The sequence below is a fragment of the Phocoena phocoena genome, chromosome 7, assembly GCF_963924675.1.
Source record: "Phocoena phocoena chromosome 7, mPhoPho1.1, whole genome shotgun sequence".
Classification (NCBI taxonomy): domain Eukaryota; kingdom Metazoa; phylum Chordata; class Mammalia; order Artiodactyla; family Phocoenidae; genus Phocoena; species Phocoena phocoena.
The window spans coordinates 85,318,987-85,337,756 of NC_089225.1; the positions used below are offsets into that span (position 1 = coordinate 85,318,987).

At 40.6% G+C, this 18,770-nt stretch overlaps 1 protein-coding gene and 1 pseudogene across 1 annotated transcript in view; one reads left to right on the forward strand and one right to left on the reverse strand.

Moving 5' to 3' along the window:
- Nucleotides 1-745: 745 nt before the first annotated feature.
- The window catches only part of INO80D (INO80 complex subunit D), a 41,724-nt gene continuing 23,699 nt past the window's right edge, over nucleotides 746-18,770 (reverse strand). Inside the window, exons 4-9 of the mRNA XM_065880835.1 lie at nucleotides 18,080-18,304; nucleotides 11,747-11,856; nucleotides 10,226-10,359; nucleotides 4,678-4,895; nucleotides 3,463-3,620; nucleotides 746-1,911 (exon numbers count right to left, since the gene is read on the reverse strand). Coding sequence (XP_065736907.1) covers nucleotides 746-1,911; nucleotides 3,463-3,620; nucleotides 4,678-4,895; nucleotides 10,226-10,359; nucleotides 11,747-11,856; nucleotides 18,080-18,304 — 2,011 coding nt within the window. The remainder of the gene's footprint in view (nucleotides 1,912-3,462; nucleotides 3,621-4,677; nucleotides 4,896-10,225; nucleotides 10,360-11,746; nucleotides 11,857-18,079; nucleotides 18,305-18,770) is intronic.
- Nucleotides 16,489-16,935, forward strand: LOC136125851 (large ribosomal subunit protein uL15 pseudogene; annotated as a pseudogene).

Here is an 18,770-nt window from a genome sequence, read left to right on the forward strand (position 1 = left end):
TCCATTCAGGAAAGTCAGTTAACTCAGTGGGAAAGAATGACCAACCTTATCAGGGCTGTGAGATGTGGGAAAGGAGAAGAGCCTTCTACTCATTAGGAAAGAAAAAAAAAAAAACAATGGGACAGCTGCTTCCTGCCCTGCACAAAAACACACGCGTGGGTGCACACATACACACAGGCAGTTAAAAGACTAATTTTTTTCTTTTTAATTAAACATGATCACAATTAGGAATGGAATCCTGGCCTCACGTGATGTTTAGCAGTCGGTGCTGAGTCAGAGCCTTGATCTGCCTCTACACACCATTTGCCGTCTCTCACACAGGAACTCAATGAATAGGCTCATTCCATTTAGAACCACCTATGTAAAGACCTGGTATTAGAATGGAAAGCATTGATCTGAATACTAGGAAATAGTAAAGGGCACTGGTAATCTGAGGTATCTTTCACTTCTAGGACTTGCTGCTAAAAGTCGATTCTATCCAGTCACTGTGCTGAGCCACGAAGGAAACCACTGGGGGAGAGTGGACCTGCCAGGAGGGAACGAGCACCAGTGCGAAGGAGCACACGTGAACACTGAAGCGAGGTCCACTGCGGGGTAACCTGCTTAACTGGAAAAGGGAGTTCTCCTCTAGTCCCCATCTGTTATTTTTAAAATCTTCTTTAGGAAAAGGGGAGAGGGGTGATAAAGAGGAAAACAAGATAGAAAACACCAGGTTCCCCACCTGCCTGCAAGCACACAGATACGCTCAGTTAGGGGAGGTAAAAGGAGAAGACGCATTATTGGTACTTGTAGCTGTGGCACCTGTCACTGTGAAGCCTGTGGGAGGCGCTATTGAGCTGTGGCTGGGCTGCAGGTCCTTGGGGATGCCACTGTGAGAACTCAGCTGGTGGCCGAAGGCTGCGCTGAACTGAGGGAGTTGCTGCTTGGGAGAGGTGGAGGCCAGCAGTTCAGCAGAAGGCCCCATGCCACTGAAGCTGGTCTGCGGTAACCCCGGAAGCACACTGGAGCTGCTGGGGGTCACGGTGGCGAAGGCAGGCTGTGTGGTCTCTGAGTTCGAAGTGGTGGGTGGTGTGGATAGGGAAGTGGAAAGAAGATGTCCATCTGCGCCGAGAAGGTTGCTAAATGGAGAGGGATCTCCGAGGCTGACAGGGAGATTGCCCCAGTGAGTTCTGGGGTTTACGACTCCTCCAAGTGGCACCTCAAGTTGGGCTGGGAGCAAGTGCTGCGCCATGATGGGCATCTCTGCTGAAAAGGTAGCTGCCATATTATCACCAGAGTAAGATGCTGTGTGGGGAGAGGTGATATGGTCGCTGTAGGGAGACGGCACGCGCTCACTATCATAATGGCTTCCGTGGGGCGAGGAGTGTGAATGATCACTGCTGTATTGCTGTCGTGAGGTGATTAGGTCATCTGCCTTGCTCAGCAGCTGGGCAGGATGTGGCCTCTGCGAGGCATGGCTGCCATCATGAAGTCCATGAAACTGTCCTGGGAAGGCTCTCTCCCCAAGTGCACTCTGGCTGATCAGAGTGGCAGAAGTAAGGCCAACGTTGGCTGGGGCAGAGAACTGCCCCTGGATCTGCCCTGCCAGGGGTGTAGGTGGGTTAGACAAGGTAGCAGAACGGAGCAGGCTCTCATCCAGCTCTAGACTAGAAAAGTTGTCGTGTACTATACGCCCATTCAGCAGCTCCCCCAGGTCCGTGTTTACCTCTCGGCTCAAGGACTGAATTCCTGAAGCTCCAGTCCCTGTGGAGAACACCCCTATTCCTCTGTCTGACAACTCCTGGACGGGCACACCATCTGACTGGGTGAGCACCCCAATGGTACTCAGGCACTCAAGAGACGTCACGGCCTGCAAGGCCCGCTCAAGCTCCTCGGCTTCTTCGGTGGTGGGGAGGAGGTCCCCGTTCTTGCCTGAGTAAACGAGAGCCATCAACAGTCAGCAGAGCTTTCACCGCCCCAGACCACAAAAATCATACAGCGAAATTATGTGCAACAATATTCTATTAAGGATCGGATGGAGAGGAAAAAAGTGAAATATTCAGCTGCAGGACAGGTGTGAGGGGTCAAGCTGTCCCGGAACCTGAATCACATCGTCAGTTCATTTACAGCACTATCAAAATCCGTCTGAGAGAAGTGTTCAGTGCTTAGGAGTCTAAGCATTACCAATTTAAAACACGTGGTGACTATCTGATTTCACGTATGTTTTTACCCGAAGCTATATTAACGTCATTAAAACGGAAAACATGTCAAATCAGTTCAGATCTGAGACAAAAGGCTGTGTGGGAGGAACCGCCTTTGTTCCTCTACTCTTGGGCTCTTCCAGCTGGAAGGGCAGCTGTGAAGCCTACGATACAGAACTCACGTGCATATCTCAGCGCGACACCAAGCACTCAGCTCACTTCATAGGTTACCTTTTGAAATGCTTTTGCGTTACTCTCTACTCTTCCCCTCTCATCCTTCTCCCCTTTCTAAGTGATTTTCACAAAATGGAAGTCACAGGCCTCACTGATTTCATTTCCAATATAAAAAACCCATTGTTAGGAACTTGACTAATCACCCCCAAAATATCCAGTTTTTAATGGTGAAAGAAACCTTCTTAAGAGTAGAAAAGATTTCCCCTGAAAGCACTAGAGAATTGGCAGTATTAAGTCAACTTTGTTCTGGAAAAGTGCACTTCAATTGAAGTACATGGTGGGGTATTAAAATGAGGACAAGTTCTGAAAGGTTTCAATAAACTCAAATTTTAAATGTCTTTGTTCAAAAATAAACGAAGGGTGTATATGTATAACTGATTCACTTTATTATAAAGCAGAAACTAACACACCATTGTGAAGCAATTATACTCCAATAAAGATGTAAAAGAAATAAAATAAAATAAATAAAATAAAATAAATGAAGGTAGGTGCCTTCCCTGGTGGTCCAGTGGTTAGGACTTAGGGCTTTCACTGCCACGGGCCCACATTCAATCCCTGGTCGGGGAACTAAGATCCCGCGTGCTGCGTGGTAAGGCCAAAGATAATAAATAAGTAAAGGAACGGGACTTCCCTGGTGGTCCAGTGGCTAAGACTCCACGCTCCCAATGCAGGGGGCTCTGGGTTCGATCCCTGGTCAGGGAACTAAGATCCCACATGCTGCAACTAAGAGTTCGCATGCCACAACTAAGACCCGGCACAGCCAAATAAATACATAAATAAAAAAAAAATAATAATAAGTAAAGGAACAAAGTTATAAACCTAGCTCTCAAACCTACTGATCCACTAAGGCTAGGATATCAGTCTAAAAACTGTACATGCCTCACCTTCTAAAAAGAGTAAAACAGTTTTAGTGCTTTACCTTTCCTGTCTCTGGTGAAAGATGTTACACGTGAGGAGGGATACTCCAAACATATCTCAAAAACCTACCTCCCCCTTTAAAAAACTCATTTTAAAAAACAGTTTTCTCCAATCAAAACATTGACCATACCTTCAAAAAAATCAAAATCTTGTAAGTCATCAGGTAGCCGTGGCAGGACGTCTGAAAAGTCCTCCTGGTTCAATTCCAAGTCATGTGGAATGTCAGTGATCTCATTGGCAATGTCATCCGGCAGCTCATCAGCACTCAGCTCTGGCGTGGACGGGCTCCTGGGAAATACGACACGATTGGCCCCGCCCCCCCCACTTGACCTCCACATCAGTGTCCCCAAGACAAGTCTGTCGATGCAAAAACGGAAAATCCTAACTCAAAATGTCTCCCTTCCTACTCTAAGAGAAGGAAATCGGAAACCAAAACGAAAGACCTCACCGTATGCAGTTACACACTTCTGCAACGCTTACCCATGTATTAAGAGAAGACAACCATTTGGAGGTACTATTTTTACTGCAAATTAGAATGAATGACAATTTGGTGCACTAGTAAAATGAATTACAATTTGGTATATCGAGTGTGTCTTAGTACTTTATAGTAGAATTTAAAATCTGGTCAAAATAATAATTAAAAAAAAAAAAAAGAAACAGGGCTTCCCTGGTGGCGTGCTGGTTAAGAACCCGCCTGTGCCAATGCAGGTAACACGCGTTCGAGCCCTGGTCTGGGAAGATGCCACATGCCGCGGGGCAACTAACCCTGGGCGCCACGGCTACTGAGCCTGCGCTCTAGAGCCTGTGCTTCGCGACAAGAGAAGCCACCGCAATGAGAAGCCCACGCACCGTGACAAAGAGTAGCCCCCGCTCGCCGCAACTAGAGAAAGCCCGCGTGCAGCAACGAAGACCCAACGCAGCCAAAATAAATAAATAAATGATGAATGAATGGATGAATGAATGAATGAATAAATAAATTTTAAAAAATGAAACAGATAAAACTGGGATGTTTAGCTGAAACAGAAGCCTCATTCATCTGGTCAAAATGCTTATTACCCCTGACAAAGTTAATAATGCATCAGATTTCTGATGGAATATTTCTGTTGGAACAGAAAAACCTGAGAGTAGTCAATTAAATTCCCAATATCAGCATTTGCTCTCTTGGTTATCAAAAGCTTTACTTCAGATATTTTGTAAAAAATCATATTGAAAACTACAAGTCTAGGCTTATATACCAAATGGTTCCTTTAGCCTACTTCCAATACTAGAAAAGTAAAGGAAGCCAGATGTTCTGAGAACAATCAGAACACGTAAAGCAGACGTAAACTCTGGCGCCATCACTGACCGGATGTGAGAGGCCTCCACTGGCAGTGAGACGCTGGTGGGCATGCTGAGGTTCCCCTGAGGAACTGCAGGGGGAATGGGCTTTTGGGGTCGACGAGGTCCACGCCTTCTCTTCTTCTTGTGTTTTTTGGTAAGTGCAGGAGGCTTGGTTTTTTTCCTGGGTTTCCTCTGCTGCTGGTGCTGAACTTTACGGGAGCTATCTCCTCTCAAGAAATTATCCTTTGGAATGAATAAATGGGTATTTTTAAACTGAGATTATTTGGGAAAAACCAAATAGCTATCTGAAAAAAATACTTATATCTCTTAAAATTCTACATAGTGCCTAAAACGATGCATAACGATAATTAAATGAATAAGAAATTCATTTTAAAATTTAATTCAAATCAATTCAATATATACATACAGCTCATCCCACATTTACAGGCATTGTCATAGGTGCTGTCGTATAAAAAATTGAATAAAATTTGATTTGTGCTCTCAAAGAACTTAGTCTCCCATGGGAAAAACATGACTACAAGGATACATAAATACAGTAGAAAAAATTGGGCAATAATGATATAAACACCTTCTAAGGGTACACAAAAGGAAAATCCTTTATTTGTAGTTAATGTGAGATTAAAGGATAAACAGGATTTTAAGTTGTTGGGATAAGGGGGAAGATCATTCTAGGCTAAAGGAAATGGCACAAACAGACAAAAAGGACAGCAAATAATTGGGTATGACTATTGCTCGGGGTATAATGGAGGACAAAATATAAAAGTAACCTGTAAAGAAGTCTGGAACCAGATCCTGTATGACTTTGAATACTCTGTTAAGTGGGGAATGAGTTTTGATGACAGGAGTACATGTTTTAAAAGGATTAACTATCCTGCTAGCAACGTAAAGGGATAAAGAGAAGAGGCAAGTGAGTGGAGGAAGAAGTTCCAAACAGAGGGCTATTTCAACAAGTATTACGAGACTGATAAATAGCTGAGGGCAAAGTAAGCAGGAATGGAAAAGCGACGGCCTGTTGAGAGAGAATTCTCAAGATGTGACAGATCCTTGGATGTGGTGAGGATGCGGGGAATATAAAATTCTCAAATGTGTCCAGGATTTCTAGCTGAGGTGATTGTTAGGGGATAATGCCATTAGTTGGGATACAGAACACAGCAGAATAAACAGAATCAGGAAAAAAGTTAAGGAATTCAGCTGGGCTCCGATAGAGTTTGAGACGTGAAGACGTCCAGGGAGGCAGGAGAAAACCGTATCTGGTGCACAGGAAGGAAGACAGGGAGACCTGGAAATCGTGACAGTAAAAGTCCTTCAAATAATTTATAGGGACCAGGGAGACATGGTAAAGAGAGAAGACAATGGGCACACAGCTTTATAAAACTGTTGCAATTAAGTGAGGAGGCAAAGGAAGAAGAACCAAGAAGGAATAGAAACCTGCACTACAACTAGCTTTCTTCAGCTAAGTACCCTTAAGTCTGAAGACCCAGATGCACATTTTACTCTCTCTACAATTGGAAAGCATTTTACGATGACGGCATATTATTCCTGCCGTCAGCCAGGTGATGGTCATTACAGTTGGTGCTGCCTACATGTTCAAAGTTGGTCATAGCTCTTTGTACTGTCATTGTTTGAATGAAGGTATATGCATTGTTGGTTTTACACGCAGAGGAAAAACTGCTGTGTATGCAGAAAGGCACAAAAAGTGGCAGTGTGTAAAACTGTTACTGGTGAAGCAAATATTCATTATTGAAGAACTGTCCACAATACCCCCCACCCACCTTTTTATTGCAAAGCCACAACCAAAGGAACAAGGAAAATAATCCACAAAGTGGACAAAGCTGTGTTATAGTAGATGTATGTAGAAAATACTGCCTTTCACACACCAAGAATTAGCTGAAACCAGGGGTGCTACAGAAGATAAAAATATCTATGTCTATCTATCTAAGACTAAAAAAGCTATTTTGGTTAAGTATAAAATAAAAATTTTAAGTGATAAGAAATGCACTGTGCAACATTTTTTCCTTCTTGGTGGTATATAAAACAATCGTGGTTTCTACGATTGATGTCACCTTTGAGTTGATGAACTCAGCAATAACTCTTATAATCAAATACATAAAAAGACCTGAAGACTAGTAATTATCACTAACATCAAACGAATTCAAAGCAAGAATAAAATTAAGCATGAATTCAGGAAATCTAAAAGATGTTTAATCCCAGACAAATACTTGAATCCAAACACAATTACAGACTCAAAATTCACAAATTTAGAAAACAACAAAAAAGAGGCTGCTTCCCAGCCTCTGTAATTCCTTTTGGTTCAACACGTGACGTCTACTTTTTTTATGCCCACTATGTAACTGAATAAATAGTGAATAAGCAGCTACCAGTACCCACCAGGTGCTGGCATCCATTCCAGGATTTCCCTCTAGGACCAGTGTGAATCTTGAGCAGGAGGGAGGAAGAGAGCTCTAGCCAAGAATATACTAATCCTACCGGCTCTGCTTCTAGGCTTCTGTCTTACTCTCAGGCTTATGCTGTGTAGCCACGCAACGTGTTTGGTAAGGTGCCAGCTCCTCCACACGGAAGTGCCCATGACTGAGACCCTGCCTGGCCCTTGGTGTTCCCTTACTTAGCTCCTCCAAAGAACACCTGTGTCCTAGAGGCTTTCCTAAAGCCAACTGTTCATTTACCTACACTACTTACAAACACTGTTCACTCCCAGCATTCTCACTGTCCCATGCTACTTCTATGCAGGACAACGCATTTAGTAACTTACCATCTGTTGTATGGTCTCATACCTGTTGAATACCATGTTCTGTCTGCCAGCCTGGACCTCGGGCAGCTCTAGCCTCTTCTACCAATGGCTGTCCTATCAAGTGGCTGAGTCTAGTTCAGAATCTCACCCCTATCCCCCACAAGCCATGTGCCTAACCGATAATTTATTCAACCATTACTTATGGAGCATCTGTGTTCCAAGCACTGGGGATACAGTAGCATTGAACAAAAAATGTTCCTGCCTTTGTGAAGTTTACATTCTAGTAGGGGGATTCAGACAATAAACAAACTAATTAATACATAATGTTAGGCAAATATAAATGTTAGGAAGAAAAATAAGGTAGAGTACAAGGATAAAAAGTAGCAGGGTAGAGGGGAGGCAGAAATGAACTGACACTTGATCAGAAACCTGAATGAAATGAAGGAGTGAGACATGGAGAATCTGGGGAAAGAACACTCCAGGAAAAGAGAAAAACAAGCAGAAAGTCCCTGAGGTGGGAGCATACTTAGAGTGTTTAAGAAAGAGCAAGAAGGCCAATGTTGCTGGAGCTGTGGAAGTGAGGAGAGGGTATAAGACGAAGCTGGAGCGGTTGCCAGGGCCAGATCAGGAAGTGCCTCATAGGCATAGTAAGAATTTCAGATTGGATTCTAGATGCGATGGGAAGCCAGTGGAAAGTTTTGATCAGGGAACTAAAATGATCAGATGTATATTCTAAAAGGCCTGTTCTAAAGGCTACATACTGAATGATTCCATTTAGAAGACATTCTGGAAAATGTAAAATTATACAGACAGAAACAGATCAGTGTGGATAGAAAAGGGCCGACTACAAAGGGCAACACTAGAGACTTTTGGGGGGTGATGGAATGATTCTGTATCTTGATTATGTATCTGTATGCATGTCAAAATTCATAGTACTGGACACTAAAAAGAGTGAACTTTACTATATGTAAATTCAAAGACAGTGGGACCCACATGCACAGTCTACCCTGGCTGATATGTGAGCAACACATCGGGGCACAGGGGGCGTGGCAGGAAGAAGGGAGACTAATTAGGAGGCTACTACAATAATGCAAGCAAAGATGATGGTAGCCAAGGCTAAAATGGTAGCAGCGAAGTTGGTAAAATGTGTGTGAATTCAAGATATAGTCTGAAAGTAGAGCCATGAGATTTGCACAGTTTCTATCACCCAGTGTTAGCCTCTCACTGGGGGATGGATGGAATACAAGTGTTTGCTCTACTCTTATGTAATTTTAAACTTAAAAATAGCTCAAATGAGGGCTTCCCTGGTGGTGCAGTGGTTGGGAGTCCGCCTGCCGATGCAGGGGACACAGGTTTGTGTCCCGGTCAGGGAAGATCCCACATGCAGCGGAGTGGCTAGGTCCGTGAGCCATGGCCGCTGAGCCTGCGCGCCTGGAGCCTGCGCATCCGGAGCCTGTGCTCCGCTACGGGAGAGGCCACAACAGTGAGAGGCCCGTGTACCGCAAAAACAACAAAAATCATATGGAAGTCATTCTTTAACCGTGATAACATCTCAATAAGCTAACAAAAATGTCTATATTTTAAATGTTTTAAAATTAAAATGGGAAAGTAATTATTCAATATTTGTATACATAGTTTAGTATACAACTTTTCAAAATATATGGTCCATAAAGGAAATCTAGAAAACAAAACAGGTTCCTAGAGAAGAAGCCGGTAAACTTCATACACGGCTACTGAGGTCTAGAAAGGAAGACTCATTAGTCCATGTTATACATATAGCTAGTGGCACAGCCAGGACCACAGTGTTACACTACTAAGTCCTGTCCAATGGCCACTTGGTTACCCTGATGCATCCCTGCAAACTAAAATATGCTCATAGCAGGTAAGAGTTGTCTTATTCAATTTTTTAATACATAGGTACCTAGCACAATACCTTGCAAATAGCAGAACAACTCAGTAAGTGTCTGATGGGTGAAATGCATTTATTTTAAGTGATTATATAATTCAGGTAGTTCACTAATTCAGACTTTTCTCTCCAAATTATTCTGAATTAATTAGGGCTTATGCTACCAGCATTAACTAAAGCAATAATTAAGTCCAATGGAATTATAATAAGGGTTGGTTGGTTTTTGGCTGAAATTTCATCAAATTTCCAAGACATTCGCAGAATTATATATAAGAAAAGCAAAATCCTAGAGAAATGGAGAAAAGAAAGATCTTGGGAAATCTGCCTATGTATAAAAAAATGTATCTTGAGGAGAAGAGAAGTATAGACTAGCTATAGATAATAAACAAAATGACCACATCTAACTAACTACTAAATACTTTCTAGAACAGTGTTTTCTTTCAGTGAGGGTATAATATTAATTCAATCAGTTATGACCAGCATTTCTTTTTCTTTTTTTTAGTGAAATAGAAGAGACTACAAAATATGAGGTACTAAAAGAGTATTGTTTCACAAAACTCGTTTCAGTGATTTACATACACATATAGTTTGTACTAAGTCATAAACTATTTCCTACTCTGGACAGCTATCAAAACTTTGAAAGCCTCAAGCTATTATATATAGGATGGATAAACAAGTTCCTACTGTACAGCACAGGGAACTGCATTCAATATCCTGTGAAAACCATAATGAAAAAGAATATGAAAAAGAGTGTATATACATATATGTATAACTGAGTCACTTTGCTGTACAGAAGAAATTAACAGAACATAGTAAATCAACTACACTTCAATACAATTTAAAAAATATATATATAAACTGAAATCCTCTGTTGCAGAAAATAAAATCTGAACTTACCATTTTTTTGGCATGTTCTTCACACAGAGGTGTCTGGTGTATAATGTCAAAAACGGGCACAGAGCACTGCTGTCCATCTGCAAACTTGGCCGTGCAACTTGAGAAGAGTTGCTGAGAGCGGTTCAAGAGGATATCTGGGTTTTTTTTAAGTTAGGAATAAAATACACTGAAACCATTTAATTTTTCGAGTTCTACATAAAATTTGTTTCTTCCCTAACTTGTGCTTAGTAAGTATAAATTTTATAATCTATAAAAGCTAAAGAACCAACCCAAATACTAATAATAGGAAAATGATAATAGTTGAGCTTATCATCTTTATTTCTCAGAATATACTTCTGAAGGAGTCTATTTTGCTAATGAGCTTCTAACATGAGTCTCCCATTGTGATTTATGGCCATTGTGATTTGTTATTTAGAGAAGCAGGGTCATTTCCTTCCTAACACACTGACTCCTAAAAGTTCCACTATGATGATAAAAAACAAACAAAAAACTTTCTTTTAAGGAAAACTTTTGCCTAAGATACTCATCAAGAATAAATATTTAAAGATATAATTACAAAAAACTTGACTATCCAAATTTGAATTTTTCATTTCACACTTCCAACACCAAACAAACTTATAGCTTATGAAAAATTACTTTTAAATCAAAACTGTACTGTTAAAATTGGAACATCAGCTTTTTATCATCATCATTTTTAAGCATCTATACTTTTAGCCAGCCACTAACTACATTTCCATAGATTTACTTTTTATCTATTAAGGAAATGCCTTTCATTTTTCCTTTATGCTTTTACGGTTAAGGCGATTTATAAAGCCTTTACTGCATAGAAACTACTGCTGAAAAAGCTGTGAAAATACAACACCAAGAACAGAAAGGAAAGCAAAAATCAGATAGATAGCAAAGAAAAGTAATTGCAACTATACAAATTTTTAAAATGCTACTCAACTTCAAATGTTTAATAAAAGTGAAAGTAACAAGATTTCATAACCAGTCTGAAGCTCCTTAACTAGGTTTTCCTCAAGTATATCCTGTCTTAAGATATATTCTTTCCTAGCCAGTGATGTTTGTTATCTTTCATCTCAAATCAGCACCATATCCTATGAAAATAGCAAATTAATACCATACCAAAAAGTGTACTGTAAAACTGCATAACTTTCTTAGAAGACGAAAAACAGTTCCCATCAATGAGTGTCATGGTTGCCTCATACGAACTACCTAGAACCACTGGAAGGACCAGAATCCTATTAACAAAATTTATTTAAGTGACAGCCACTGGAAAAACCTACTACTTGCTGTCAACTTTGCTCATTTTGATATGATTCTTGAATACAGAGTCACAATGATATAAGCAGAAAAAAACTATTCAGAGGACACCAAGAAAATCAGAAGTAATATAAAAATTATTTTCAATTATTACAGTTATGATTTCAAAAGCCATTCATCACTTGGCCTGAGAATGAAATACATCACCCCAATGAATTAGTACTTTTCAATGCACACTTGATTTAGTTAAGAGGATACGTTGGAAACAATGTCTGGTGAATGGAAGGGCTTTGTTGGTGCACTGTTCACCCTTCACGGTCCCACTGCATGCTGCTGGCTCCACCTCCTTCAACTTGGTCCGGCTTATGCTAAGGAACAAAAGCCACAAAACTGATTTTTAAAAATGGTTTAAGAATCCAGGGCAATTATTTAAATAATGTTACTACTCTGTAACACCCACATTTTTAACTACATTCATTATTTAAATGCAAATATGGGGGCTTCCCTGGTGGCGCAGTGGTTAAGAATCCGCCTGCCAATGCAGGGGACATGGGTTCGAGCCCTGGACTGGGACGATCCCACGTGCCGCAGAGCAACTAAGCCTGTGCACCACAAATACTGAGCCTGTGAGCCACACTACTGAGCCCCTGTGCCACAACTACTGAAGCCCGTGCGCCTAGAGCCCGTGCTCCACAAAAAGAGAAGCCACCGCAGTGAGAAGCCCACGCACCGCAACAAAGAGTAGCCCCCACTTGACACAACTAGAGAAAGCCCACACGCAGCAAGACCCAACACAGCCATAAATAAATAAACAAATTTATTTTTTTAAAATGCAAATATGAATTACAATGACCAGTTCCAATCCTTTTCCAACCTACTGACAAAACAAATATTACATTATAATTGGTCTCAGCTATGTCTATCTGTTTTTGTTTTTTTGCTTTTTTAAGTGATATTTTGGTTCCTTTTACTTTACAAAGAGGCAGTAGAGAATAGTGATGAAGACCATAGACTAGATCAGACAGACCTGGTTCTGAATCTCCGTTCTGCCTCTTATTAGCTCTCTGACCTTGGGCAAGTTACTTAGCCTTGCTTAAGCCTCAATTTCCTCACCTGTAAAGTGGAGATAAGAGTACTTCTAGTCGACAGGCAAGCACCAAAAGACATAACACTCCTAAAACACTTACCACATACAGTATATAGTATGGTAAATAGATAGTAAAGAGTCAATGGTTGTTAGCCACCACTATCATCATCATTTTTTTCAGTTTATTTTTTTAAACATCTTTATTGGAGTATAATTGCTTTATAATGGTGTGTTAGTTTCTGCTGTATAACAAAGTGAATCAGCTATATGTATATATATCTCCATATCCCCTCCCTCTTGCGTCTCCCTCCACCCCTCCCATTCCCACCCCTCTAGGTGGTCACAAAGCACTGAGCTGATCTCCCTGTGCTATGCACCTGCTTTCCACTAGCCATCTATTTTACATTTGGTAGTGTATATATGTCAATGCTATTCTCTCACTTCATCCCAGTTTACCCTTCCTTCCCCCTCCCCGTGTCCTCAAGTCCATTCTTTACGTCTGCGTCTTTATTCCTGTCCTGCCTCGTCAAGCTGCTAAACAATACAGCTGCAGAAAACTTAACCTAATACATGAGGAATGGGATACAGAACAGAAAGCTACGCAGTGAAGAATCTCCTTTCCACCCTCGTCTTGATTTGCTAGTTCCCACTCGCTCTATAATAAGTATTCTTTTTTTAAAGGAACTCCTTTATTTATTTATTTATTTATTTTTGGCTGTGTTGGGTCTTCGTTTCTGTGTGAGGGCTTTCTCTAGTTGCGGCGAGCGGGGGCCACTCTTTATCGCGGTGCGCGGGCCTCTCGTTGCGGAGCACAGGCTCCAGACGCGCAGGCTCAGTAATTGTGGCTCACGTGCCTAGTTTCTCCGCGGCATGTGGGATCCTCCCAGACCAGGGCTCGAACCCATGTCCCCTGCATTGGCAGCAGATTCTCAACCACTGCGCCACCAGGGAAGACCAGTATTCATTTTATTAGTTTGTGATCCTTCCATAGATTTATACAAACATAAAAAAAATTTAAAAATAAACAATATTTACATTCTTGAAAGTATCAATATAAAAACTATGCTATCTATGTAATTCTATAAAGCATCACAAACTATTAGGTCTTTACACATGCCTGAGCATGGAAAAAGAATCTACTTAATGCACTGAGTCACAAGTCAGGCATCAAAAATAAAGAAATATTTTGAATTGTTTGTTTCTAATATCTTTCTAAGGATTTAAGTGGAATGATTTACACTAATTAGAGAAGGTCATATAGAATAAGTTACATATGAACTTATTACATAAAATCTAAATAAAAGAATATTTTCATTATAATTGTAACTTTCATATAAACAGTAAATGCAAATAGATGCTGCCGGGTGCTGCCATAGAAGTTGCTTCAATTAAGAATTCTGCAAGGGCTTCCCTGGTGGCGCAGTGGTTGAGAGTCCGCCTGCCCATGCAGGGGACACGGGTTCGTGCCCCGGTCCAGGAAGATCCCACATGCCGTGGAGCGGCTGGGCCCGTGAGCCATGGCCGCTGAGCCTGCGCGTCCGGAGCCTGTGCTCCGCAATGGGAGAGGCCACAGCAGTGAGAGGCCCGCATACCAGAAAAAAAAAAAAAAAAAAAAAAAAAGAGTTCTGCAAGATTTGTCAGATCACAAGAGTGAGGAACTAGGTCATTAAGGCCTGTAAAAAGAATACACACTTTCAAAAAAAAGGAAGCTTTACTAATTTGGCAGCTAAGCCTAATTTCTCTTGGTCTAGATTTAAATAGAAGGTACCTCTCTATTTTGAATGGATAATTTTCATTGAACAGTTTAATAATTTGCTCAGCCAGCTACCAGGCCTAGTGTTACAACACGACCCTCACTTTCTTTAACCTAAACTTCAAAGTAAACCATTGGTTTCATTTTTTAAAATCACCATTATGTTCCAATTCACCAATCTTTCTCTGAAAATAAACCCAAAGTCAGAATTTCAATATCCCCATGGATAATTAAGGTAAAAATGCCTGCTGTGATGTTAGATATATTTTATTATCCAAATAATCCCAACAAAACAAAGGTTTTGATGTTGTTAATATGAAAATATCTACGACGGGCTTCCCATTTGTATGCTCTACTGGATACCCCATTAAAAAGGAAGTTTTCACACAACCAACACTATCTCTCTGCAGGATTGTGGGTTACAAGATACTGAGATTTGGGTTTACATACTTTAAGCTATTTCAATGACTTGTTCCACATATTCACCAATAAATATGACAAAGTTATTATACAAAGAACATTTTAATGTTGTTCAGTTTATATCTAAACTATATTTAAAGAATACCTATTAGAAGGTAGTCACTATAGTTTTAATTTCTAAAATATTTAGTGACTTCCCTGGTGGCGCAGTGGTTAAGAATCTGCCTGCCAATGCAGGGGACTTGGGTCCGATCCCTGGTCTGGGAAGATCCCACATGCTGCAGAACAACTAAGCCTGTGCGCCACAACTACTGAGCCTGCGCTCTAGAGCCCACAGCCACAACTACTGAGCCGGCATGCTGCAACTACTGAAGCCTGCATGCCTAGAGCCCGTGCTCCGCAACGAGAGAAGCCACGGCAATAAGAAGCCCACACACCACAACGAAGAGTAGCCCCCGCTCCCTGCAACTAGAGAAAGCCCACGCACAGCAACATAGCCAAAAATCAATAAATTTATAAATAAATAAAATAAATTAAATATTTAACAGCGGGACTTCCTTGGCAGTCCAGTGGTTAAGACTCCGCGCTTCCACTGCAGAGGGCGCGGGTTTGATCCCAGGGAACTAAGATCCTGCATGCCATGCAGCACAGCCAAAAAATTTTTAAAGAAATAAAATTTTAAAAATTTTAAAATAAAATAAAAATATTTAACAGCAACCTTTTAAATGTCTTTTGTGGAACTAGGTCTTTGAGAACAAAAAGTATTAAACACAGAGGACATTATTCAACTGACAGCTGATTTCTGCAAACCTAAAATATATGTAATGTAAAGCAGCTAGTTACTAATCACCAAGGAATGATTATGGCACACTGTCATATGATTATCAGTGATGCCCTGAGCAATAAACTTTTTACTAATCATGGGAGACATAACCAAATGACATCACATAAATCTGAGAACTATAATCAAGTTCATCTTGGTGTTTGTTTTGTAATACTTAGTTATCATGAAATTTTCTTAAAAACATCACTAAGGGTGGTTTGGGAGATGTTCTGAAAAGGAAGCAGTCGATTCTGCCAGTTAAAAATCATAGGCAAATACAGTTTCCACACAAACAGCGAATTGTCCCAAGCTCACAGTATAGTCTCTTTCATCTCTGACAGGGTCATTATAATATACGAGACCCGATATATACAATGGTCTACATCTAGATTGTTTTATGTTGGACAAAACTCAAATTTCTACTGAAATTATACTCTTGAAAGCATGATATAATATAAATGTTAGATACCATTATTTTAAAACCTATGTCAAACTGAGTGAGTTCTTTCAATAAACAGAGAATAGACCTTCACTTGTTCAATTCTGTTCATTCATTAACACTGGAGATTAAAAACAAAATATACATTGTTCCCGCCCTCATAGAAACCACTGTCTAGCATGACAGACAGACATTAATCTAAGTATAAATTCTACAGTGAAGCAGAGTACAGAGCACAACAGCATATATATCAGGGGGACCCAACACAGTCAGTGGAATCTGGGAATGCTTCTCTGAGAAAGGCAAGTCTCTGAGTCAGAAGTAAGCTAAGATGTTCTAAGATGATCTAAGATGATCTAAGATGTTCTAAGATGTTCTATGATGTAAGCTAAGATGTTCTATGACAGACACTACCTCCATTACGGGGGACTGGGAGCTCTTAAGAGTGAGGGGAGCTTTTTTCGTCTCGGCCGCCGACATGCCATCCAGACTAAGGAAGACCCGGAAACTTAGGGGCCACGTGAGCCATGGCCATGGCCGCATCGGCAAACACCGGAAGCACCCGGGAGGCCGTGGTAATGCTGGTGGCATGCATCACCACAGGATCAACTTCGACAAACATCACCCAGGATACTTTGGGAAAGTTGGTATGAGGCATTACCACTTAAAGGGGAACCAGAGCTTCTGCCCAACTGTCAACCTTGATAAATTGTGGACCTTGGTCAGTGAGCAGACACGGGTAAATGCTGCCAAGAACAAGAATGGAGCTGCTCCTATCATTGACGTGGTGTGATCGGGTTACTACAAAGTTCTGGGGAAGGGAAAGCTCCCAAAGCAGCCTGTCATCGTGAAGGCCAAATTCTTCAGCAGAAGAGCTGAGGAGAAGATTAAGGGTGTTGGTGGGGCTTGTGTCCTGGTAGCTTGAAGCCACATGGTGGGAGATTCATTAAATGATAACAAGTGCTTTTCCAAAAAAAAAAAAGAGTGAGGGGAAATACTGCAGGCTGCAACCACTATGGAGGTATATTAGATATATATACACAGTTCCAAACAACTTAAATATGCCAAGAAGCAGAAAAATCTTAAGGGCATAGTATTTTTTGAGATATCCAACTGAAAAATAGGTTATCTTTTTACAGCAAATATAATGAAAACCAAATTACACAAAATGAAATTTCAAAAATTATATAGGTATGTAAGGAATATGATCAATAGCTACAAAGCAAAGGTTAATTTTTAGTTTTCTGCTTGTTTTAAACCCTTTTTTCCTCAAATGACTCATGCATGATCACTACAGAAAAATTAAAATACACAGACTACAAATTTTTTTTAACTTTATCAATAATTCCACCAGTATCTCTACCAGTGGTTAGAGACAACCACTGGTAATATTTAGGTATATAAACCCCGAAATGTGTTATCTATATAAAGTTTATTTGCGCGTGTGCCCACATGGGCACACACAGAGAAAGACTAGAAGGAGACAGAATCAAAATGTTCACAGTGCTTGGTCTGTTTTGTGAATGGTGACATTATGGTGACTCTCTGCCTTTCTCTAGATTTTTCAATTTTTCACAATAAGCAAGTATCTTCATTATAAACAGAAGGGATTCCCCCCCCCAAGAAATCCAAAGTAATAAAACATTTTGAATACATGATATATGGGATTATGTAAATATTAACAGAAAATACAATGAAAAGAAAATTTTAAAATAAGTAAAAGACATAGAATCCTACTTTTGTGGTTTAAAAAAAGACCTAAATATTACTTTTAAATAACACAAAATTTCTAAGCATTGTATTTTTTTAAAGACAGGTAACATTCTCAAATCCTCTACTGAATAAATTCTAATCAAACTCCAGCAAAATTATAGTAATACTTTTACTGTCACCTCATGGCACGATTATTTTGCCATCATAGAACTTTGAGCAACAAAACCAAAATACAATGCTTAAATATTTCAAGATAATATGCCCACCACTCATTGTGTCGCGACTATCCTCTCAAAAATTAGAGAAAACAGACTGAGGTGAGTTCTTAGAAAGCGGTGGCGGTGTGAGGCTCTGACCTGGTCCGACTGCATGCAGCTCTCTGTAGCTCCTGAATCAACTGGCCAGTACATTCTGGCTCTCTACTGGCCGCCTGCAGCAAAGCTTTCCTAAACGTGTGCCGGCATTTCTTTTGACGAGATTCTGCCCGCTCCAGGCGGCAGAGGTGCTTATATTTCTGCTGAAAGTAAGTGCAAAGTTGGGTCACCCTGGAGCTCCTACTCTCTGTATCATCATCATCCGACCTAGAGAGTGCAGGGAGAGAAGCAGAAAACTTGATTACACGTTAGGCTCATTTTAAAAAGGGGAAAAGCAGATGAGGAAGGGGGTCTGGATGCACAGGGCTGAAACTTGTGGCATGTGAGCACACAGTTAACAAAATTAGAGGAAGAGAATTTCAGTAGAGCCGCTGAAACTCAGTACAGTGTTTTTACAATAAGTGAGCAGTAGAGACAATCCAATGCTCTAAGAAGCTTAACCTTCTTAGCGTGTCACGATTAGACACTCAATGCATCAGTGTCTTCCAAGTTTTAAGTGACTAGGGATTTTGGGGAAGAAAATAATTTCTTTACCTCTACTTACTAAAAAGTCTGAGTAAATGACACGACGGTTATGAGGAAACACTCAGCATAACTGATAGGGCATACCAGAAGTAGAGCAGTGAATTCCAATGGAGCAGTGAATACTATCTAAGAGCTGCTCTTTCAGATG